Below are 25,753 nucleotides of genomic sequence, written 5' to 3' on the forward strand. Positions count from 1 at the left end.
TTATCATTCATATTCTTACCATACCCCCACATCATCACATACCCTTCACCATACCCCCCATCATCACATACCCTTCACCATACCTAGAGACTGGCATGGTTTTATTTCAGTTAGCCTAATAGCTGGTTTGATTTGCATTGAGAGATGATCTTATGGAAAGTACCCCATGCCAATCTCTAGGTATGGTGAAGGGTATGTGATGATGTGGGGGTATGGTGAAGGGTATGGTGAAGGGTATGTGATGATGGGGTATGGTGAAGGGTATGTGATGATGTGGGGGTATGGTGAAGGGTATGTGATGATGGGGGTATGGTGAAGGGTATGTGATGATGTGGGGGTATGGTGAAGGGTATGTGATGATGGGGGTATGGTGAAGGGTATGTGATGATGGGGGGGTATGGTGAAGGGTATATGATGATGTGGGGGGGCAAAGGCCAAGGGAACTTTATCAGGATGCATAGTATCCTGGATCCATGTAATAACTGGCCTTTAAAAATAACCATCTGCCTGCCTCTATGGGAATTTAACATAGGGGTGGACTGACTTATGCCCCCTGTATTTTAAGGAAGACCATTTTTTTTTATTTACGATACATTATTCATTCACAAAGAAAATTGGTGTCCTTAAAGATTGGATTTTTCCTCATTTTTTAAATTAAGGCATTAAGATAAATTTCCAAAAGATGATTTGTTTATTCTTCTTTTTAGTCAACTTTAGCATGGGTTCATAAACTCATGAGCACCACTGTATAAGTATTATGAACTGGGTGTCTGTGGCGGCGGCATTCACAGGAAAAATCACAAGCGGCGCACAGTTAGTGATGCGTTTTTAATCATAGTTTCTGTTTACATTTGGACACGTTTTAACAAGACAAGGGAAAAATACACCAAAGGAAAAATATTTTCAGAAATGCAATTTACAAAACAAAAAGCTGATTTAAATACTGTTTTATTCCACATAGCTCATTTGAATTGATGTCAAAAGAATGCAGAAAGGGAACAGTGTCACTTCTTTTGATTGTTAAGATGATAGAAATTATTGTATTCTGATTTATTTATAATTCATTCACTTATGCTGATGGGTTGTCTAAGGAAAAAAAATATATATATTTTATTTAAACGGGAGAAGATTTTGCAAATAAAAGACTAAACTAATGTGGAGTTTACTACTACTACTAATTTTCTGAATTTGGCTTTACTGTGCTGGGAGTTTGAGCCTCATTTTTCCCACAATGCCCTGCCTCAGAGTGTGTATAAATCTGCCATGACTCATCTCTACCTGTCAGTTTTATTTGTTGAAATGCCCAGGTGTATTTTGCTCTATTTCTCAGTACCCTGAAGCTGGCTACTGGCTCAGCGTTTTCAGTAAAAAAAACAAAAGAAAAATAAACATTAGTGTGGCATCGTTTTTGAATTTGAATATCTGAATAACACTGATATTGCAGTCTGAAGATGTTTCAAGTTTGCATCATTATAATAATAACATCCACTAGATCAGGGATCTTCACCGTTTTTTTAAGCCAAGGACCCCTTAACTGAGAGAGAGACGGAGAACGGGTCCGTGTAATCAGTTCAATTTTCTAAGCACAAACGGACATTTGGAAAAACAGAAAAATGGGTTCAAATATCCAATTTTTCATTTTTTTTCCACCTTGACAAATAAAAAAAAAGAATTCTTTAACCTGATTTTCCAATTCTCTGTTTTTAAATCAGAGGATCAGAAATTGAGAAAATTACAAAATTGTGTCTGAGCTCCAATTATTCAATACTCCAATGGTATTTTCTTCCTCTACTTTGCAGAATATGCAGGTCATTAACTGCATATGGACCAAAAAAGAAAAAAACTGATAGACTTTGGGGTCAGAGGTGCAACTGATGGTTTCGAGTGTGTGTGTGTGTGTGTAGCTAGGTGGAACGAGGGAGAGAATACCATGGCAGTATTGAATAATTGGAGCCCAGATGCAATTTTGTAATTTTCTAAATTTCTGATCCTCTGAATAAAAACAGAAAATTGGAAACACAGGTTAAAGATCCAATTTTTTAATTTGTCAAGGTGGAAAAAAATGAAAAATTGGATATTGGAACCAATTTTTCTGTTTCTAGTGGCTGTAATTCTGCACCACAATGTCTCTCTCTCTCTCATGGGTGGGCCAAATTCTCTGGGCGGGCAAAGCAGAGAAAGGGGAGGTAACCTTGCTTGTTATGACCTCATAACAAGCAAGATTCCAGATTGGTCCATCTGAGCTTTCATTTTCTCAAAGGCAGAGCAGGATACCCAGGGCTCGGTTTACACCTATCACCATTTCTGGCCAATGGGGGACCATAGGCAGGCTGGGGGAACTCATATTAATGTTAAAAAACCTCATAAAGTGAAATTTTTATGCCATGGGACCTTTAATATCTATCCAGCATGGACACGGATGTATGACATGAAAGCAGCTCTGTGAGTTAACACTGTTTAGATGATTCTGTTGGAGGTTTCCGGCGTAGAAAGTGTTTCATTTTTTAACGCCTGCTATTCACTTTGAAATGTTTAAGGCTGAATACTCTCCAGCTAATGCTCTGGCTCACTCATGAAGCCTGGAAAGCGGAAAACAGTGAGATATCCCGGTTAAATTATGCAGCTCTTTCTCTTTAAGTCTCTCTACACTCCACAGAGATGCCTATAGGGAGAAGGTGATAGACCAGATCCACACTATCTGCATCCAACCGCTAACTATAGCACACTTGAAGCGAAGAGGGAGAAAGTGCTTTAGCTAAAAGCTGGGCTCGTGTTTCCACAGCACTTTAAAAAAAAATACATCCCATGCTGTGATGCAGGGAGAGGATGCACTGAGGAGAAACAGAGACGACTGCACTGTATGGTGAATAAGGTCAAGTGCACTCTTTGGTGGGGGAGAAAAAAAGTCAATATGAAAAGGGCCTGCATGGATTGTGAATGTGAAGAGAGTCACGGGGAGTGAGCCAATGAGATAGAGAGACAGCTCATCGTTGGTCTGCATGTTGGCTGAAAGTGCTGGAGGCCAGCTCAGCGGATGTGGACGACAGATGGGACTGACTGCCACGACTGGAACATTTCCTCCACAGGCTGAAAGCTGGGATCGTGTCAGCCTGTCTTATCGGGTTGTGACCAAGTACCAAGTCTTCAGTGTTCAAATGTGGTCTGAGTCCAAGTGGACGGTCTGAGTTTGAATCATCTCTGTGAAAAAGGAATAGGCAGACAAAATACTGTTTTTAGTTGATATTTCAAGGTCAGTTCTTTGGATAATGTTGTGACCAAACACCAGGTCAAAGAGCATTTCGAGGTCAAACTACAGCCTATTGTGGAGGTTGCGTTGAATAACAAAAGGATTCAACTGACAAAAGCTTGCATACAATACATGTATGAGCCAGACACAGGTGGAATGTAACAAAGTACATTTACTCAAGTATAAGGAGGCCTACAAATTTGATTTTAAGGTATTTGTACTTCACTTGACTTGAGTCTTTTCATGTCTCCACTATCTCAGAGGTCAATATTGTAGCCTACAGCTGAAATAATTGATTGACAGAAAATGAATGAATCGTTTAGGTTATTTTTCATGTAGCCTATCATTTTATGGTTCCAGCTTCACAAATATAAAGATCTGCTGATTTTCCTTTTAATAATGTTTTAGTAGCCTAATGATGTTGAAGTCTGGACTGTTGGTCGGACAAAACAAACATTGTGAAGGTGTCATTTAGGCTCTATTTTCACTGTTTTTACAAACCAAACACTCAATTAATCAGTTGATTAATGGAGAAAATAATCAGCAGATGAATCCATAATGAAAATAATCATCAGTTAATAGTTCAAAATGAGCTCCAGCTCAACATATTTTAACTAGGCTACACAGTAATATAGGCCTAGTATTGCAAAATCGCAGTGCTTAAAAATACATCTATAATCCGTTTATACTGGCTTACTGTTTGTGTTATGCCACATAACGGACTGCTCGTTATAATGAAACATGGGACAGCTTAAACAGGTCACACAACAGCGACTCAAAGCTCATTGCTCAACACGGTTGTCACTCTTGTTTTGATCGACCTGCCGTTCAATAATCACATTGGTCGTTATGGACGTCAGTGAAACCGTATCCCCGCTGTAATAGGGCCCTCGCTTGTTCTAGGTTTATCTTTTGGAAACGCCCCCGCCGAGCACAATCTCGACATCCCATTGGTCGAGCCGTCATCCATCGGCCGACGTACAAAAATATCGCACCACGATTGGCTCAGTTGAATTTCAATCACACAGGCAGCTCGAGCTGATTCGTCAACGCGCGCGTCGTTCAACTCTCCATTGTCCGTGGATTGGTGCAGCAGCGCGGGCGGATTCCTCCACCGGGGCTCGGTCTTCAAGGCTCACGGAGAGCGAATGTCGTCATGAGCGGTGGGTAGGAATTAAAACATTGGTGTTTATATTACATTCTACTTCGTAAAACGTTTTATCTGTATTGGACACAAAGCTCTGGACGTTATGCAGTACGATTAAGTGTGTTTTTAGGGGGGACTCGGGCAGTTGATTGAACCAAAATAAGCAATGCACTTCCGGAAAAGGGCTGCCTTTTTCTGTAACGTTATCAAAGAGAGTTTGACTTGCTAGCTACGCGGCAGCTAGCCAAATATGCGAGTGCAAGCTTTGGTGCTTTATTTGTTTTTCCCTCTGCGTTTCCCCCCGCCCATTTATCCCACAATTAAATACAGAGATGGTGCAAGTAACGGTCCCATCCTGGTTCGTTTATAAGTAGAATCTAAGCTGCACTCCGACCAAAGCAGCTTAAGCTAGCTGCTAACCACTTCAGCCCCCGGTTAGTAGTGCTAGATAGATAGCTAGCTTGCTACCGTTAGCTGGTTGTCCACAGCAAACCAAACCTAACAGTAACGTGATGTGTTTGATGGCGGGGCTATTTTGAGGCCATACTGTTTTTTTTTTCCCCCTCCTATGTTTAAATTACTGGCAGTAGTAGAATAAGTATTCACATCTTTTACATAAGTCAAAATACTAATACTACATTTTAAAAATAACGTTACCCTGTTAAAAGTAAAAGTCTTTCCTTCAAAATCTTACTTAATTAAAGGGGACCTATCATGCTCATTTTCAGGTTCATACTTGTTATATTTTTGGGTTTCTATTAGAACATGTTTACATGCTTTGATGTTCAAAAAACATTTTTTTTTCTCATGCTGTCTGTCTGAATATACCTGTTACCCCTCTGTCTGTAATGCTCCGTTTTAGCGCCTTTCGAAAAAGCCCAGTCTGCTCTTATTGGCTAGTGTTTCCGGGTCTCCCACATCTGCGCTCTTGGCATCTCTGCACCGTCATTGCAGCCAACGGCACTGTAGCATCACTTTCCACCTATAAACTGTATAGTATAGTTATGACATCACAACCGTACAGTAGACCTAAAGCATCGTTTAAAGGCCCAGTTTCTGAATTGGGCTGTGTGGATTTAGCATTTTGATACTTTCACAGTGTTTATATAGCACCTTGACCTGCTTTATAATCAAGCAAGACATGGAAATCCCACTTTTTTTCTTTTTAACAATATGGGACCTTCAAGTAAAATTACTCTTTATGCAGAAAGGCCCTTTTCAGAATCCTATATCACTGGATGGATTATAATTATTGATGCATTAATGTGTTCATCACTAATGTTTCAGCTGGTAACGGTAAAGCTAATTTCAACGACTTGATATACTGCTGGGTGGCTTAATCTATAATAGTAAATCATCATGTATTAGTTGTTTTATATTTTGTATTAATAATTGGAATCTGCAAAGTAACTTAAGTTATCAAATACATAGAGTGCAGTAAAAGTACAATATTTACCTCTGAAATGTAGTGGAGTAGAAGTATAAAGTAGCATAAAATGGAAAGACTCAAGTAAAGTACAAGTACCTCAATATTGTACTAAAGTACAGTACTGGAGTAAATGTCCTTAGTTACCTTCCACCACTGTGTGTGGGCATTACTGGCAAGTAGACTCACATAACTGGTGGCGGTTGTACATTTGTTTGGTGTTCATTGTTCTGAGGTTACCACAGCGGCTCTGTAATCACCTGTCCATGTTGGAATGTAACTAAGTACATTTACTAAAGTAAATTCAAAGTACTTGTAAAGACAAAAAAGTCCAGGGTGCTCAGGAAGTTCAGTCAAATATTTAAAGGTGCTCTTTGGGGTCGGGAATTCAATTAAGTGTAGAAAAAAAAATCCAAGGCACTCTTCTTCAAAATTATTTCAAAAGGCCTTTATTTTACTGGCTATTTTATAATAGAAAATGTAAAAGACATTAGGAGAAGAAGCCCATGCGTAGCGGCACAGACAGCCTTCTTCAGGGTGTGCTTCCCAGACAAACAAGTTCCCCTTTTGTGCAGGTTAATTGGAAACACCTCAGTCACATGGTGAGTTACCACATGAAAACATGACAAAACAATCCACTAGATTGGCTGTAGTTACTTTTCAGATGACAGTTTTTCATCCCCTTCCTGTCCACGTAGAAAGATGTATCTCCAGACGTGTTGATGTTGAATGTTTGTGATAAAGTGAAGGATGAATTCTTCCTTTATGTGTTGAGAAAACTCTCCTCATCCTTAAGCTAAACAAAGTCTTTAAAAAGCCTCTCGGATCAGCTGGAAAATGCATCTTCATAAAGCTGAAAACAGACACCATGAAAAGTGTGAAAACTTTTTATACGTGGTTCTCACAGGACAGCGACGCTATACAAACATATGATGATCTTATAGAAAATGATGCATTGCTTTAGATTAAACTACCCAACATTATGTTATGGAAAATGAGCATGGCCTTAAACATCTACAGCAGGAAAATGTATACCAAAGGAATATTAATCCAGAAACATCACTTATAATAGGAAAACACTGACAGGGAACATTTTACTGCTTAATGAAAACTTAATTTCATACTTAACTGTTGCTGCTAACATTTGGATATTTTTACTGGGGTAATGTTTTTAAAGGCGCTGAACACCCACACAGGTGTTTTGAGTTTATCTGGCTGATTGGACCTCTTCCCAGGACTGTGGGGGCGTGTATAGACTGTTTGATTGACATCTTCCTGAGTTTTTTTTTTGCTTTTTCTTTTTTTTAAAACTTTTTCTTTATTTAATTATTATTTTTTATATTTTTTTTAAAAAATTTTTTATATCTTTTTTTTTTTTTTTTTTTTTTTATTTTTTTTTTTTTTTTTTTAATATTTTTTATTATATTTTTTTTTATATAAAATTATCCTTCCCCCAATTATTATATTTTAATTTTTTTTTTTTATTTTTATTTTTTGATTAGTCTCTTCTTAATTTTTTTTTTTTTAAAATTTTTTTTTTTAAATTTTTTATAGACCTTAGTGGTCCCCTAATACTGTATCTGAAGTCTCTTTTATATAGAGCCTTAGTGGTCCCCTAATACTGTATCTGAAGTCTCTTTTTATATAGACCTTAGTGGTCCCCTAATACTGTATCTGAAGTCTCTTTTAATATAGGCCTTAGTGGTCCCCTAATACTGTATCTGAAGTTTCTCTTTTTATTATAGACCTTAGTGGTCCCCTAATACTGTATCTGAAGTCTCTTTTATATAGGCCTTAGTGGTCCCCTAATACTGTATCTGAAGTCTCTTTTATATAGACCTTAGTGGTCCCCTAATACTGTATCTGAAGTCTCTTTTATATAGGCCTTAGTGGTCCCCTAATACTGTATCTGAAGTATCTTTTATATATACCTCAGTGGTCCCCTAATACTGTATCTGAAGTCTCTTTTATATAGGCCTTAGTGGTCCCCTAATACTGTATCTGAAGTCTCTTTTATATAGACCTTAGTGGTCCTCTAATACTGTATCTGAAGTCTCTTTTATATAGACCTTAGTGGTCCCCTAATACTGTATCTGAAGTCTCTTTTATATAGACCTTAGTGGTCCTCTAATACTGTATCTGAAGTCTCTTTTATATAGACCTTAGTGGTCCTCTAATACTGTATCTGAAGTCTCTTTTATATAGGCCTTAGTGGTCCCCAAATACTGTATCTGAAGTCTCTTTTATATAGACCTTAGTGGTCCCCTAATACTGTATCTGAAGTCTCTTTTATATAGACCTTAGTGGTCCCCTAATACTGTATCTGAAGTCTCTTTCCTGAAATTCAGTCTTGGTGCAGAATTACAGCCACTAGAGCCAGTCCCACAATGAGCTTTCCTTAGGATGTGCCATTTCTGTGTCTGTAGCTATTGAGGAGGAGAGAGGGGGGGGCAAGGTGGAGGGTTGGGGTGAGGCCTTGACCAACTGCCATGCTTCGCTTGTTTGCAAGCCATGATGTCTCTTTCTCATGGGTGGGCCAAATTCTCTGGGTGGGCAAAGCAGAGAAAGGGGAGGTAACCTTGCTCCTTATGACCTCATAAAGAGAAGATTCCTGATTGGCCCATCTAAGCTTTCATTTCCTCAAAGGCAGAGCAGGATACCCAGGGCTCGGTTTACACCTATCACCATTTCTAGCCACTGGGGGACCATAGGCAGGCTGGGGGAACGCATATTAATGTTAAAAAACCTCATAAAGTGAAATTTTCATGCCATGGGACCTTTTTAAATAGTGAACTATATGAGATATATTCACTCACTGAAAACACAATGTTGCGTGACGCCTGTAATTTGTGTTACGAAGGCAGGTGCGGCCAGCATCGTGTAAACAAACCGAAACGAAAATACTTGTAAAATGTCCCTAAAACAAACCTAGCAGCCAGGAGGAAAGTAAAAGGTTGTATATACTGTATGTTGCATGTTACATTCCAACTGTGGAAATTTACACTTTCGTTTGGAAATGTCCAAACGAAAGTCCCCTCCATTTTTCCTTTTCAGTTTTTGCTGTGACTTTTGCTTCTTCTTCTCCCCCGGGAAAACCCGGCCGCGTTGCATTGTGGTATATGGGAGTAAAATGTAGGGTATGTACACTCAAATGAGCAGTGCATTGTGGGTATTTTATAGTGGACTATATAGTGAATAAAAGTAACCGCGGAGAATTCGAACACCACTATAAAGTTTACTATTTCCGTGATAGGGAACGGTTTCGAACACAGCTTTAGTTAATGGCACCAGTTAGGTGGGACAAATGACAGCTTTCCCATTCTTATTGGTAGAAAAGATTTGTGACCTCATAAATTCCCATCTAAGTCAGCCACAATAACTGAAATCACCTGTGTGGGTGTTCAGATGCGTACTATGCAGGACTTGTATGTGTAGTGGAGTATTTTCACAGTTTTATCCAAGAGAGATTAGTGGCTTAGCAGGCGGTGGTATCCCCGTGTGAATTATTTTTGCTGTGACAGTGACGTTTTTGGCACCGTGATCCATAGCTGCATGCTGATTGTCAGAAGAGTTTTTTAGGATTATGGACAGACCTATGTTGTGGTACTTAAACAAAATAACAAATGCTTAGCGCTGTGACTCAAAGGTAACTTTAATACTGTGCTTTAGAGGCACAAACTGCTCTACTTTGATGCTCATTTGTGCAAAAAAATCAGCATATTTTGCAGTTAGAGTAGATTTTTCACGCATCAGTCATATCCCAGCAGCCTGTGTACTCCTCACTGTTATTGCTGGTTGCAGTGCTCTGTGGTGTTATGTGTCACCTGTTGTTTGGTTTCAAGTGCCAGCTGATGTGCCTTGGCATCAACTGTAAATGTACTCAAATACTACCAATATCAAGGTTTCAGTTTGTTTTACACATTCATGAATGATGACGGATGTTGAGTGTAAGATTGCTCCAGTAATGCAGCATGAAACCATAAATTAAAATAATTTAGGGAGGCTACAGCAGCACTAGACTGCCTACATTTTGTCTTTTGCACTTGACTGTACTTCATGGGGTATATTTAAATAAAACGATTGTATGTTGTCTTCAAGCTGTATTGGCCAGTGGAAAAGGTCACTCAGCGTGAATCCTCAGCATACCACTTTACTCAGAGCAGTTCTGTTTAACAAAAACGGCCTCAACCTATTTTGGCCATCAGGCAGCCTTGCCTGCTACTTAAGATTTACACTGCTCTTAAACTATTGGGCAGCCTGCCCTAAATGTACTCAAATGTACAACTGTCCTAACAGAAACATAATTTGCTCAACAAATGTAGTCTTGTCCTCGTAATGATTGCAGTCCAGCGGTGCATTTCTTTGCTTAGAGAGCATCTGGATTGTTGCCAGTGTTTTGACATTTGTTGGTAGAGCTGCAAAGATTAATCGATTAGTTGTCAACTATTAAATTAATCGCTAACAATTTTGATAATTGGTTTGAGTTAGGGCTGGGCGATAGGGAGAAAATCAGATATCACGACATTCTTGACCAAATACCTCGATATCGATATTGCGGCGATATTCTAGGGTTGACAATTGGTGCTTTAACAAAATATCTTCACACTTAGATTATAGATAAATAATCATCAGTAATGTGGTCATAATGTCTAAGTGGGTAAAGGCAAATAATAGAACAGCTAGAACAGTCTGGTAAGTTCAGAAAAGTACATCACTTTACTGTAATGCAGCCTTTAAAACCAGGAAAAGACAACACTTATGCCGTCTCATATCACGATATCGATATACTATCGATCTATTGACCAGCCCTAGGTTGAGTCGTTTGTATGAAAGAAAAGTAAAATTTCTCTGATTCCAGCTTCCTAAATGTGAATCATTTCTAGTGTCTTCTCACCTCTGTGACAGGAAACTGAACATCTTTGACTTGTGGTCAAAACGAGACATTTGAGGACGTCCTCTTGGACTTTTTGGGAAACACTGATCCACATTTTTCACAATTTTCTGACATTTTATAAACTTACCGATTAATTGAGAAAATAATCGACAGATTAATCAACAATAAAAAATAATCCTTAGTTGCAGCCCTAGTTGTTGGTGAAGAGATTTGATACTTTTAAAGGGGCAAAACATAAACTTGGAAACAACGGAACAAATCCCACACTGCTGTTGCTATAGCATCACCTTTTAAAAAAAATATATATACAAAAACTAACGTTTTGGCAAATCATTATCTTAAGCCCGCCCACCGACTCTTTACACGATGTGATTGGCCTGACCAGAATTTGGTTTTTCCAGCTCGCAAGCCAACGGAGAGTTGCTAGACGACCCTGGCTGCAAATTACATTTGCTGCCGCTAGGGTGCGTCTAGATTTCTAGGCTAACCGTAGCATTTAATGTAATCAAAATAATCTAGAGGTTTATTTTATTTAAAATACTTAAATGCTGTTTTAAATTAGCATGCTGATGTTTTTACAGGTCCATTGAACGCTTTGCATAACGGTTCACTATTTTCCAAAGCATGCTTTCATACTAGATTGTCAATTATTTTTCCACGGACAAGGTTATGGTGTGAAAATTAACTTTTAATAACTATAAAGGTATTCACGATGGAATATTTTCACAGTGGTAGTTACTCCCTTTTTATGTATGCGTTTTAATCAGGGCTGCGACTATCGATTATTTTCATAATCTGCCGATTATTTTCTAGATTAATCGATCAATGGTCTATAAAATGTCAGAAAATAGTATAAAAAAAAAAGTCCAGTCCAGTCTCTCAAAATCCAAGGTGATGTCTTTAAATGTCTTGTTTAGTCCAAAACCCAAAGATATTCAGTTTAATGTGAAAAAAACAGAGAAAAGCAGAATATCTTCATATTTGAAATAAGGAAATCAGCATTTTCTGCCATTTTCATTCCACAATTAATTGATTATCAAAATATGTAGCGATTGTTTATCCTTTGGTCGACTAATCGTTCCAGCTCTAATCGTTACAGCTCTGATCGTTCCAGCTCTGATCGTTACAGCTCTAATCGTTAGAGCTCTGATCGTTCCAGCTCTAATCGTTAGAGCTCTAATCGTTAGAGCTCTGATCGTTACAGCTCTAATCGTTAGAGCTCTGATCGTTACAGCTCTGATCGTTACAGCTCTAATTGTTCCAGCTCTGATCGTTCCAGCTCTAATCGTTCCAGCTCTGATCGTTCCAGCTCTAATCGTTCCAGCTCTGATCGTAACGCAGTTGAAACTGCAAATTGAAAAATGTGCATCGAGCTACCGAATAAAAAAAAAAAAAATGAATACAATTAACAGAATACCTATTTCAAGCAGCTTTCAAGTGTCTGTAAGTTGATTTTCCTCTTATAGTGTAATGAACATATGCCACTGACTGGGGGGAAAAAAAATGCATTTAGAAATATAAAAACAACATGGTAACCTTTGGAAAATGATTAGCAGCAAATGTATTTGTAACCTATCCGACCTAATCTAATTAACAACCTAATTTGTAACCGATGATGTTTAATGATCACATGGTGATCGCAGCGAGCCACTACAGTGCTTGTCGTTCTTAGATCTGCTTCTGTTTTTGTAGGAATGTGCTGTGATGTCCTTGAACAGCCTAACTACTGAAAATAGATGCTGCAGGAAGCCTGAATCTGACTCTGCTGTGTCTGTGTTTTCCAGAACAACAGGACAGTATGGCCACCACTGTTGCTGTCAGTCCCAGTGAATACCTTCAGCCCTCCACCGCTTCCACACAAGTGAGTAAACAGCCAGATGTCGTGTCCAGCTACTGGCTGCACTCTGGTTGCAATCTCCTGATGTCCCTTTCATTAAACCCACGATGTATCCATGCCGCTGCACACTGGAGGCACTTTTTTTTTTTTTTTGCCGGGATCCTACTGAGCGACTGACTCTACCATTTATTTTTTCAACTGTTGTTTGTCTAAAGGCTGATTTATAGTAGAACGTAGGTTCTACGCAGAGCCTGCACCGTAGCCTACGTAAGTGACAGACGCCACGTTTTCAGGCGCGCTAGTTTGGGTGGAGATTATTTCTGAAATGGCACTAAAACGCTTATGAGGAAGGAGATTTTATTTTATTTTTTTAAATGAAAACATATTGTGACCGTAGTTAAGGTAGAATCACACATTAATCACACAGGAGCTCAAAAGCTTTGCAGGTAGAAACATCTACTACACCACCTGTTTGACACAATATTTTGTGTGTATTTGAAGGCTTATCTATTTATCCCTTATTTGTTTATTTTAGCGTCTTATCTCACCTTATCTCTCTCTCTTTTTTTAAAGCTTTTTTTTTGGGGCATTTCCACCTTTAATGGATAGGACAGCTAGACATGAAAGGGGAAGAGAGAGGGGAAAGACATGCAGGAAATAGTCACAGGTCAGACTCGAACCCTGGACCTTCTGCGTCGAGGCATACACCTCTATCTATATATCTATATATATATATATATATATATATATATATATATATATATATATATATATATATATATATATATGTGTGTGTGCCTGCTCTACCAACTGAGCTAACCTGGCCACACCCCTTATCTCTCTCTACTAGCTCTTAACTGTTTCTGCTCAGGCTGGCTTTAATGCAGACTGTGTGTGTTGTATCTGAGTTGTTGTTGTGTTTGTCTCCCTGCAGGACACCCAGCCCTCTCCTCTGGCCCTCCTGGCTGCCACCTGTAGTAAAATCGGCCCCCCCGCTGCTCAGGCTCCTGTCACCTCTCCTCCAGCGCAGCCGCAGCCTCGCAGGCTCCTCCCCATAAAGCCGGCTCCAATCGCCCCCGCTCCGCCCAAAAACCTCTCTTTCCTCTCAGCCAAGGGCAATGTGATCCAGCTGCCTGCCGGCCTGGGCACCACGGCCTCTGGCAACCCCATCGTGCTCACTATCCAGCAGAGCCCGGCCCGCACACACACCTCGGCCCCCGCCAACATCCAGTACCAGATGGTGCCGCAGATCCAGGGTGCCCAGACTATCCAGGTGATGCCACAGGGAGGGCAGTTCCAGCTCATACCAGGGACCAACCAGGCCATCCTCACCACCCCCATGACCGTACCGGCTCCGGCGGCCGCCACCACTCCTATTACGCCGCAGAAGACTCTAGCCATCAAGCCCTGCCCCAAGTCGCGCAAGCCAAACAACTCTGCTGCAAACATGGTGCAGCTGCCGAGCGGGCTCACGCTGCCGCTCAACGTGGCGACCGGAGAGGTTGGCGGGACTCAGTTCATCACAGAGACGGCAGCTGCCCCTCCCACTCCGGGAAAGGGACGACGAGGGAGGAAGAAGAAAGTGGCTTTGACTGGCACGCCTCCTCCTCCCCCCCAGGCTGCCTCTCCACCCCCAGAGCAGATGGAGACCATCTTGATAGAAGCTGGCGACAACATCATTCAGGTACATCTCTCAGAGGAGCAGATTTGCAGCGATTAATCAAGAAAATAATCATTAGTTGCAGCCCTACAGAGGAGCACTAAAAGCAACAGAATGCACCCTTTTTGTCATATTCCACCGGCCCATACTGCACTGCACATATCAAGCACTGAGTCGAACAATCTGAACATGTTTCTGGAGCTGCAGTGACATCTGACTGTTCCTGGTCAAGACACAGTAGGTTCACTCTGAACTAAAGATTCACTTACTTGTGAGAGAATGTGAATTCAGCCAACAATAAAATGCTGATGTAGCTAATCGACTGCATTTGACTAATCAAGTCTGTGAGATTTAGTTAAAGGCGCCGGATCAACCATGAGGTTTTTTTTTCTGGTCTGTTACGTCCACAAACAATCCTTAACACATAAGGTATTGCATTTACGGTGATATAAACAGATAAAAGTAGTTAATCCTCACACAATCACTTTTTTGTCGGTTAATTCTCTGTTAATTGACAACTCTGTAAATTGACTGAACCAAGCTTAATCAGTATTTATTTGCTGGCTAAATTTACATCCTCAAGTTGACTTAGACTGATCGATTCTGTGTCATCCAGCAGTAAACTGTAAGTTTCTCGAATATATATTTTTATGTTAACAGATCAGGAGTTGGGCAGGACCGATAAAGGATTTTTAAGGCCGATATTGATACAAATATTTGGTGATTTAAAAATCCTATATTCCGATATATATATTTAAAATATATATATATATATATATATATATATATATATATAGAAATGCGTAACAAAACATAAACAGATTTCCCTAAAATTTGATTTATGAGTCCTCACTAAAATAATATGATAATGCAGTTTAAAAATAAACTTGTTTTACAACAGAACACAGGAACGTCAAAATATATTAAAGTTCTGATAAATAAAATGTATAAAAATACAAACTTAAGCTATGAAACTTAAAGTAAACGAAAAGAGTGTTGCCAAGAGGGATGTTGTAGAGTGCCCTCTGGTGGACAAACTATGCAACGCCAACACTCTTAACATGGTTGAAGGGGGTTTCGTCCGTTTGTATTTTATTTTTGAAATATTAATTTATCGGCCATTAGAAATGCCGATGGCGATAGTTTGGAAAATGCCTAATATCGGCTGATAATATCGGCCGATGTATCGGTCTGGCTCTATCACCAAATCAACTTTATATGCTCTCTTTTATGGTCGCACACCTCCAGATGCCTCAAAGCCTCACACCTGGACCTCAAAGGATAACCTCTTCTGTCTCTGTATTTGCAGGCAGGCAACAACCTGCTGATCGTGCAGAGTCCCGGGCAGCCACCAATGGTGCAGCAAGTCCAGCTGGTCCAGTCCAAGCCGGAGTCTCAGGTGGTTCAGATCCCCCAGCAGGCCTTGAAGGTGGTGCAGGCCGCCTCCGCTACATTACCGACCATCCCACAGAGACAGTCGGTCCCCTCAAACCTCCAGGTTACTCAAACAGATGCAACACCAACACAGGTATCTATTTATAAAAATACCGAAGTTCCCCTTTAAGCCTTCCCGTTAAGTTTTTTAAATTTTAATTTACATTTTCAAGTTGCAAAGCCACACTTATTATTATTTCAAATTCACTTAAAATTAGTACAATAGTTCTTTTTTTGGGTGGCCTAATCCTTCCTGAAAGTAGAGCAAAAAAGATTAGCCTTTATTTTAATGTTTGCATTTTATCTCTATGGGATGACCTACAGTGATGTAAAACCAATGAACCCCAATCACGTTTAAAGACATCTGTTTGGCTTTTTCTCCCCTTCAGTTCCTCTTCAAAACCGCATCGGGTGAGTGGCAGACTGTTCAGCTACAGGACTCAGTCTCCACGACAACGACCCCCACCACTTCGGTCGTCACCACCAGCACCTCGCCGCCGGCGGGCGCCAAGAAGACGCTGGGGGGAGGACGGAAGGAACGGACTCTGGCAAAAATAGCTCCGGCGGGGGGGATGATCGCGCTGAACCCGTCGCAGCTCTCCTCAGCGACCCAGACGGTGCAGACCATCAGCATCAACGGCGTCCAAGTTCAGGGAGTTCCTGTCACCATCACCAACGCCGGGGGTGAGCTCATGTTGGCTTGTTTGGGTCTCCAAGTTTTCTGTTGGTTTTAACAAAAGAGACCCAGGATTGAAAAGCACAAAGTACAAGACAATGTCGAATTCTTTTAGTTTTTATAATGGCCTAGAGCGGGGGGTCTTCAACGTTTTTTAGGCCAAGGACCCCTAACCTGAAAGAGAGACAGAGCAGGCACCCCCTACTACACCTATTGTATAAAAGTGAGTTGCATAATAACATGTAGGGCGGCGTAAAGCCTATACACATACCCCATTATGGTCCCCTAAAATACTAAGCTATTAAAACAATAATTATTTACATTCATATGTCTTCATGTTTTAATATCAAACACAGTGTATCCATAAGCTTAAAGGTGCTGTAGGTAGGATTGTGACGATCCAGGACTTAGCCAAAAAAATTTGAACAGCAACAACTTCTCAGTCCCTCCCCCCTTTCTGCTAAATCCCAAAACGGTCTCCTAAGCCCCTCCCCCCACAAGGGAGAATGAATGCGTGTACATGAGCAGTGATTGACACACAGTTAGAATCCCCCCCCCCCTGGCCCTGATTGGTGCATCTGAACAGGGAGCGGTGGATTTTTGCAAATCGCATTACAGGCTGTAGGTGGTGTCAGAGGAGCCAGATTTTTTTTTTTTTATTACCTGCTTCATGTAGTTCTAATAGAACATAGGGTCAGTTTCAGCAAATATGACAGAAAGTTAGTTTTATAAGGCTTACCTACTGCACCTTAAACTGATGGCTACCATAGTGGCTACTTTACAGGCCTGTAACTGTATCACCAATGTTGTTGAGGTTGTTGCTTTTGAGGAATAGGTCACTTTATCTTTGCTAATAATATGTTGGATTCATGTTAATATTTTCAGACATATTTTAATTTTGGGGCGAAAAAAACTTTCTAAAAAAGTATTAAACAAAACTTTTACGGTCCCCTGAAATGACTCTGAGGACCCCTAGGGTCCTAGGGGGGTCCTCTGAGTCATGTCTAGGGCCTAGGAGCTGCGGACTCCCTGTTGAAGATCGCTGGCCTAGAGGACAGAATTACTTGATTTTCTCTGAGATAAAAAAAAAGACAAGGAACATAATAGACTGGGACCAGAACCTTTATGGTGTAATAAAGTGACTGAACATATAATTTACCAATTGATTGATACCAGCTGATTTAGATACATAGAGTATTTAATTATTCCCACTTGGAAATGTCACACATTAATAACAAAGCAAGAACAACATAAGGACCACAACGAGGCAAATAAGAAAATTGAAGAATACCAACAAATAACTAAAATCTTAATTCATTACATACTCTAAATAATATGTAGTAAATACTTAGTGTTAACTCAATTTTGAAGACTTTAACAACCAGTTTTATTGTTTTTAATAAACATTGGTTAGAAATAATTAAATAAATTCATCAGACATAGTTTGTGGTCCTATAATGGTGATACAGTTTCACCAAAGGTTGACTAAGGGTAATGTTCAGTTAGTGCCCAGGCCTAGAGGGCAACATTGGCAGAAAATATCCACCACGAAGATGAGATGATTCCAGATATTTTGAGTCTTGTTATTTAAGCACAAAAATCAACAACAGCAGAGTCTTAATGAAGTCCAGATAAAACCTCCCTCTGTTAAGATTTAGGTGCACATATTTGGCGAGGGGTTTAGGGGTCCTCCCTCAAGTAATGTTACGTTTTTTTTAACTAAAGAAAGGCAATTTCACATCATTTTGGACCATTATTATCACCATACCTTTCTCTAAAATGTTGGAAAAGCTAGAGCAGATAATACATAAATAAAACTCAAAAAGCTTATAGATAAAACCTGCTAAAGAAGTTCACAGAGGACCGACTACGATCGTTAAAACTGAGCAAAGTCATTTAGTTAGTTTTGATGTTCCATTCATTTGGCTTAAGTGGTGCCCAAAACAGCTTGGACGCTGCGCCCAAGTCTTTTAATGGTTGTGAAAAGCCATATCTCTTTGCTTTCATGTGTTTGCATCATGTTAATGTTACCATTAATCATTAATTAGAATTCCAGTCCACTTTGACTCATGGCGGTTGGCTTGTAGTCTAATCAGATTTTTAGAGGAGCTTGGCAGCGCTGGCTGGAGCCCTGCTGTGTCTCTTAACAGTGTGTCTGTTTCTGCGTTTGTCAGGCCAGCAGCACCTCACGGTGCAGGCGATGCAGGGCGGAGGACTCCAGCTGGCAACGACGCAGGGCCAGCCGGCCATCCAGGTGGACCAGACCCTCACCCTGGAGCTGCCCGGCCAGCCAGGAGAAAAGAAGCGGCGCATGGCCTGCACCTGCCCCAACTGCAAAGACGCAGACAAGAGGTGAGTGTGTCAAGAGATGGACAAATATGTGCCAATGTCACATTTTTACCTGCCCAGGTTTTTCCTGGCTTTGCTGGGTGAAACATTCAACAAAGAGACGAGAACTATCTTAGAATTATAAGGCTGTAAGGGAATATTACCAACTCAAGACTAAATCGATATCATGGACATATTTTCAATTCATTGCTGACATTTTTAATTAGTTATGTGCTCTCAGACAGTTTGAGAATTGTGTGTAAGAAAGAGAAGCCTTTCTTTTTTCAGTAACTAGTGTTAAAATACAAATGTAATTCTTTGTAGATACTATATGTACTTTATAAATAACATTTCTGCTAATTAAAATAATTATTTTTTTTGCATGAACAGAACATTTTTGAAACTTGCATTTAAGTCAATTTTGATGCTAAATCAAAATGCTGTTACTTTTTAAGGCTCAGCTCTACCCTTGAAACCTGCATATCTCACTCTGTGTGTGTGTGTGTGTGTGTGTGTGTGTGCGCGTGTGCGTGCGTGTGTGTGTGTGTGTACGTGCGCGCTCACTCTCCAGGCCTGGGGAGGTGGGGAAGAGAAAGCACATCTGCCACGTCCCCGGCTGCGAGAAGACGTTCAGGAAAACGTCGCTGCTCAGAGCTCACGTCCGGCTGCACACTGGCGAAAGGCCCTTCGTCTGCAACTGGGTTTTCTGCGGGAAACGTTTCACGCGCAGCGACGAGCTGCAGCGGCACGCCAGGACGCACACAGGTCCGTCTGCACACACACGCACACACACAATGGCAACGTTTCACTGCGATATTGAACAAAATCCACATAAATATCAACGTAAAGCAAAGATGAATACGGCTTGGTGAGGTAAAACCTACAAATGAGTTTTAATCACTTCAGAAACGAAAATGATGAATTGAAATGATGAAATCCAAACTGAAAGAACAAAAGTAGGGGAAGTTATTTTATCAGTGACTAAAGGCAGAGAAAGTCTGTGTTTGTTTTTATTGCCCTGTGTGTGTTTTGTGTATATGGAAACATTTTAACATTAGGGCTTGACAACATAATCCCATTAAGATTTTTTTTATTATTGATATAAATAAGGGTATGACAGAAACTGCTCACGTGTTTAAAACAAAAACTTAAACCTCTAATATTTCTGTACTTTTGAATTATGCTATTTTACAGAAGATATCTTGGTCTTGGCATACCTACAGTATATGTCGGTAATTGTTGTAGTGAACCGATCATCTGAGCGGATTGGAGCGGTGACAATTCCCACTCGTCACTCACAGAGCTGTTTGTTCTGCTCCACCGCTCCAGGCTGCTCTGCTCAACATCGCTCCACGCTCAACTCAGCTCAACTCAGCTCAACTCATTTCACCCCTCTCCACTCAAGTCGCTCACCGCTCCCCTCAAAAAAAAAAAGAACAAAAGCTGCGTTGTATTTATCAGATGAATGGCACCCACCCTCTCTTCATGTCGCCAGTGCCCGGAGCTCAACCAGCAAAAAGTATGCCTGATGACAGGCACTGTTGGGCTTGGATTGAGGGCGGGCGCTTTTCATCTCCATGTACTGCCCCGCGCTGCAGTAACACAAAGCCAAGCTCCGGCGTGCTCCAAACTCACGGTGTGAGCCGTACCAGAGCGGGATGGAGCGGGAGATAAGGTGAAAATCTACTCTACGCTCCATCCAAAAATCATCACGCTCTGCTCCGTTCACCCGCTCTGGTAGAGAAGTTCAAGATATTTCCATGGTCATTTAAAAACAGTAGTACAGAGTTTGTTCACCACGGAGTACTTTTTTTTTTTTCACACTGTAAAAGGCTCTGGCACCTATTGCACTTTTGGAGACTCTAGGAACCACAAGTAACTCTGTGTTCTGGGAGTGCAGTGTTCTAGCGGGGCAATAGGGTATTAGAGCGCTCTTTAAGCTTTTAAATTCAATTGTGGATTTTACAGGAAGCCAGTGCAGAGAAGCTAAAGAAGAAGAAGTGTTTCCTTTAGGAATTATTTAGAAGTGGGGACAGATACGAACACCTTTCTCCCTTTTTCTGCCGAGTGACGCGCATGCCCGCTCGCGGTGTGAAGCGCGTGTCCGCGCTATTCTCCGACATGCACTCTAACAATGCAGCCCTATTTCTGATACCATGGGGGGCAGAAATGTTGCCGTGGGGGGGCCGCCACGGTCAAATCAACATAGAGGAAACACTGCGGGAGTAATATGATTTCTTTTGCTAGTTCTTGTCAGTACACGTGCAGCAGCATTCTGGATCAACTATCGCCCACCGCTGTGTAAAAGCTCATTAATGATGTTGTGTTGTTTGTAAGAGTTTTCCTCATATTGAATTTGACATTAAAAACATTTTGTTTCCCCCACAGGAGACAAGCGCTTTGAGTGCAGCCAGTGTCAGAAGCGCTTCATGAGGAGTGACCACCTGACGAAGCATTACAAGACTCACATAAACACCAAGAACCTGTGAGCTGCCTGTATACTGACTCAAACTAAAGACTGTATAAGAGGAAGGAGGGGCAAACAGAGGAGACGATACCAAGGGAGTGTCTGTGACTTATCCCGTTATGGGAAATACTCCAAAAAAGTCCCCATATCCCATCACACTCCTCTAGGACACTGTGTGTACAAAGAAATCCTTCCTGGTGGACTTCATACTGATCCTGCAAACCTATCCATTAATAGTTTAACTTCGTTTTAGTATTTTCTCTGCTCTGAGTTGAGCGGAGGCCAGATCCAGCTCTGACAACTCCGAACACGCAAGATGACGAGATGGCAAGGCTTCAGATGCTTAACTCTGCTTGGTTATTTATGAACTTCCCTTGGGGGAAGAACGTACACAGAATTATTCAGACGCCAACACAAAGACCACAGGACTCCAGTCACAGTTTCCCTCTCTTTTATTTTGTTTTTTCTTCCCCCAAATCCTGCTTGTTTTTTTTTGTTTTTTTTATCTTTGTCAGGGAACATTGGGAGCTCCTGGAAATTGGCTTTCAAGCATCAAAAAAGAAAGAGAAAAAAAAAAGCATTACCTTTGTTTTGTAAATTAACAGGTTTTACCTCAGTGGAATGTTAATTTTATTTTAAGGTATTTGTGGTTAAGCAGGAGTCTCTCCCTAAAAGTTGGGGACGATTACGTAAAAAAAAAAACTTTTAGAAGTTTACATTGGCTATTTTTTAAAGTGTGTATATGCATACTATTATACATCATATTCATAATGATAATAAACTATTTATAACATTTTCCATAAAATTGTTAGAAATTGATTTACAAAGTAGGTATGTAGAAAAACTTGACCTAAAAAAAGAAATGAAACAGGAGGCTTAAAGGCTCAATGAGTAGGATTTAAAAAAAAACAACATGTAGACTAAAATAATCCCATTCAGCCATCACTTACAGTATGACCTACTAGAAGTGTGTTGTGGTTGTTTTTTTTTAACCTGCCCTCTGCCTGAATTTTCTTATTTTGCTGTGTTCAGGACGTTTCTGGGCATCAACCTCTAAAATCAGGCAAGGTGCAAGATTGTAAGCACACATCCAAGAGAAAGCTACGAAAATGTTAGACACAGTGCCGAAAAAAACGCAGATTTAGCAAGAGGAAACAGAAAGCGGACAAAGCTTGACTCATCTGCTTGAGCCGGGGATACATTTTAGCTGTTGAGTTTACAAACTGCAACGACAAATCCTACTTATTCTGCCTTTGAAGTTTCACAGCAGAAATACATACAAAGAGGGAAAAGAACATTTTATCACATTTGCTTTGAGGGTACTGATTTCAGTCTGAGCTCTTCCAGCAGAGCGATCCAAGGCCTGGCATCTCTGGTGGCAAAGCTTTAGATGCAGTCACTTTGCTGCCAAGACCACTGAACAAAGCAGCAGCACCTCAGGCTTGGAAGGGGTTTAACATACAGTTCAGGGGCCAGAAGTCACTGTGCCTTAACAGTTTTAATTCAAATCTTAAAAATCTAGTTCTAAACAAACAGGCAAAAAGTGAAGAGCTGCTGAGATTCGATTAGTATAGTGATATCTTAGTGAAGAGCCTGACTCCTGCTGGAAAATATACAAACGGTGGTTTAAACGCGAAAACATGAAGGACAGATTTCAAGGTCAGCAAATGTTACAAAAGATGTATTTTTTTAAATAGTTTGTTTTAAACTGAGAGAAGCAAAACAACATCAAAATTTTATCCAATTTCACTCTCGAACCTGGTAAAGCTTAGCAAAGTTTCAAATATTGTCTTGTGTGTTGGTTGATGGAGCATATTCGAGACTGTTTTTTAATCATTAAACATTAAGGGAATGTATACATCCTGAGGCTTTTGATGGCAACTCAAGTCTCACATCATGATTAGGTATAATGTCACAAAGTGCAAGCATGTAATTAGAGAATAATAGAGGACCCAGGGTTGATCCTTGTGGAACACCAGATATGATCACCGGACTTTTGTGATCAAGCAGTGTGTTGTAATCAACCATATCAAAGGCTGCGAATGGGTCAAGGTGAAGCAGGATGTCCCCTCTTGTCAGCTGCAAAGAGGACGTTGTTTGTAACATCTATTTGGAGGACTGACATTCTTCAGAAATGTTAATTTTATGACGCGGAGGAAACGCCGTTAAGTTACCAAACATTTTCTTTTGAGGATTGATAGTTAAGTCTCCTTTTATCAACAAGTCATAATTGATAGATGCAACATTTGTGGAGGACTGCATTACTAACCTGTTGTCCAATAACCTGACTAAGTCCAAGGAGAGTGATGACTTCACATATGAATCCATGTATACTACCTAAAATGCTCTACCTTTTTAGAGAATTACTGCAAAAACATTCAACTTTCTGGTGAACTTCGTTTTCTGTGACGACAGGGCAAAGTTGATAACCGTCAAACAAATCCAAGAGTTTTTTTTTAAGTTTGAAAAATAAGGTAAAAAAAGGTCTCTTGAGTCTCCAGGTGCTAAGGATTTAATTCAGTGAAATAATTAATGTGATGAACCCGCTCACACCCCTCTTTTCCCTCTGAGGTCAAAATCAGGTTGCTTCATAGTTGGTTATCCATCTAGGATACCACAACAGGTACGCTTACGTCTAGGGCTGGGTATCGAACTTCGATACTTTCAGTACTGGAATGTGTTGTTAGCACTGAGTATGGAAGCTGTCAAAAAAATAAGAGTTGGCATTGAATATTTGGCCACATTCATACTCTATGGACTTGTTCCTTTATCACAGTTCCTGATTTAAATCATACTCTTTTAGACAGCATTCTGTTTAGTTCTTGAATGGCTGCATGTGTTTAGACATTTGATTTTAACAACTTATCTCCTTTTATTACCTGAAAGGTTTGCCTTTTCATTATGGCGTATATTTTAGAAAAAAATGTTTGTACTTCTCAAAGTAAGGTATAAAAAAAGTATGATACCCAGCCCTACTTACACTGTGTGTACTAATAAATAAGTAACTAAATTCCAGGGTAACTCTGCGAATCTGCTTTACTCACAGTATCATTTGGATTTCATGATTTGTAGCCTATGCATTGCTGTATTAATATGAACAGATTTCCAATTATTTGGCCTGACTTGACAATCACGTCCCAAGATGAAAAAATATCTTTCTCAGGCCTTCCAACAGTTACTTTGTACATGCATTTTCTTTTTCCAGCTATGTGATAGCTTTAATTCTGAATTAACACTTGAGTTTTTTTTATATGCAGATGACCAGCATAAGGCCTACTGTACAGTATTCACACAAGTTGCTTAAATGTATTTTGCTTTACAGAAAACATTGTTGCTCATGTGTTTTTGTTGTTGTTGATATAATGAAGATTTACTGACGTTTCGCTAACATCTCATCAGTCAGTTTAAAGTCTGAACTTGTACGTGAGTTACTTTTATTTAAAGAAATACACCGACTTATTGTTAAATAAGCTTTTTGGTCAAATTAGCTTGGTGCTTCACCTCTGTGTTGAGTTTTCACTGTGGCGTGTTTTCAATACTGTGACATACATGTTAAATGGATGGTGCTGCCTTGCTAAATATTACAACTTTGACCAAAAAGTTAAAAGTCTGATTTGTTTTGTATAGCACTTTGAATTCTCAAAGTGATTCACAGGGGCGGCAGAGAAACGTAAAGCTTACATGTAGGTGGCCAATATTTGGTGTATTTTTTCTAGAATATGTCTGAAGACATGCGATGCCATGGGGATGGAAAGACAGAGCCGGTTCATATTTATGTTTGTATTTCATGTCTGAATATGTAAATACAGTGTGTGTCTGGGAGACACAATAAATGTAGGATAATAAAACCCAAAAGTTAAGCTGCCTAGTGTTGTTGTTGGCGTTGCCAGCCCTGAAGGAAATGGACTTTGTACAGTGTGTAAGGAATAAAATATAATGTGACATTGTATAGCTTCATTCCTGCTTTGTATACGACTTCTAAATCTTTTTTCTATTGAATTAAAGATGCCTTAGACAGCTGCACCCAGTATTTAGAGATGTTTTTTTTCTGTCTAATTCCAGGTAACATTTGTAAAACTCCTTTTGTGTTTTTAACTTATGTTACATGCTCATGTAATGTGCACTGATTTAAAATCCCAGGTTCCAAAATTTGTAAAGTTGATCTTCATTGTAATGATAATGAGATTTTCCAAATTTAGACGTTTCTTTTGCTTGGTTTCGGTGAAATAAATGCTTCTCCTTCTTCAGGCCTATATGTCATATAATGTTCAGCAGCCAATTGTTGTGTTTATATGGAGAACCCGTAGAACCAGCAACCCATTTTATAAACTGTGTAAAGGTGCTAAAACATAATGTTGGCTCCTTTTCTACAGCCCCCCCTCCCCCCCAATAAAGAACTTAAACCATTTTCCGGCTTTGTTTATCTTTTCCTACTACCATTTTAGGATGAATTATAAATATAAAATCTTTTTAATTTAGTAATAGCTTTATTTAGTCCTTAGTCTTTTTGTAAAAATATAACATATCAGACTTTGTCAGGGATGGGACAATAAAGTTTTTTCATCATTGTCCCTGCAGTTTAAACAGTCCATCCTTTTTAAAGGCGGAGACGAGCATTCAATGTCATTATGATATAC

General features: G+C 40.0%; 1 protein-coding gene across 2 annotated transcripts; it reads left to right on the forward strand.

Annotated features, from left to right (window-relative positions):
- Positions 1–4,292: 4,292 nt before the first annotated feature.
- On the forward strand, positions 4,293–25,524 carry sp2 (sp2 transcription factor). 2 transcript variants are annotated; one of them, XM_039801581.1, is made up of 8 exons: positions 4,293–4,410; positions 12,499–12,575; positions 13,486–14,235; positions 15,521–15,739; positions 16,035–16,329; positions 18,496–18,673; positions 19,221–19,414; positions 21,038–25,524. In XM_039801581.1, the coding sequence occupies exons 1-8, from the start codon at positions 4,404–4,406 to the stop codon at positions 21,136–21,138; spliced, it is 1,821 nt and encodes a 606-aa protein (XP_039657515.1). In that variant the 5' UTR covers positions 4,293–4,403; the 3' UTR covers positions 21,139–25,524. The 2 variants fall into 2 exon arrangements, with proteins under 2 accessions (XP_039657515.1, XP_039657522.1); XM_039801588.1 differs by having other exon boundaries at positions 4,358–4,410; positions 12,407–12,575.
- The last annotated feature ends 229 nt before the right edge of the window (positions 25,525–25,753 follow it).

The sequence above is a fragment of the Perca fluviatilis genome, chromosome 1 (genome assembly GCF_010015445.1).
Source record: "Perca fluviatilis chromosome 1, GENO_Pfluv_1.0, whole genome shotgun sequence".
Taxonomy (NCBI): domain Eukaryota; kingdom Metazoa; phylum Chordata; class Actinopteri; order Perciformes; family Percidae; genus Perca; species Perca fluviatilis.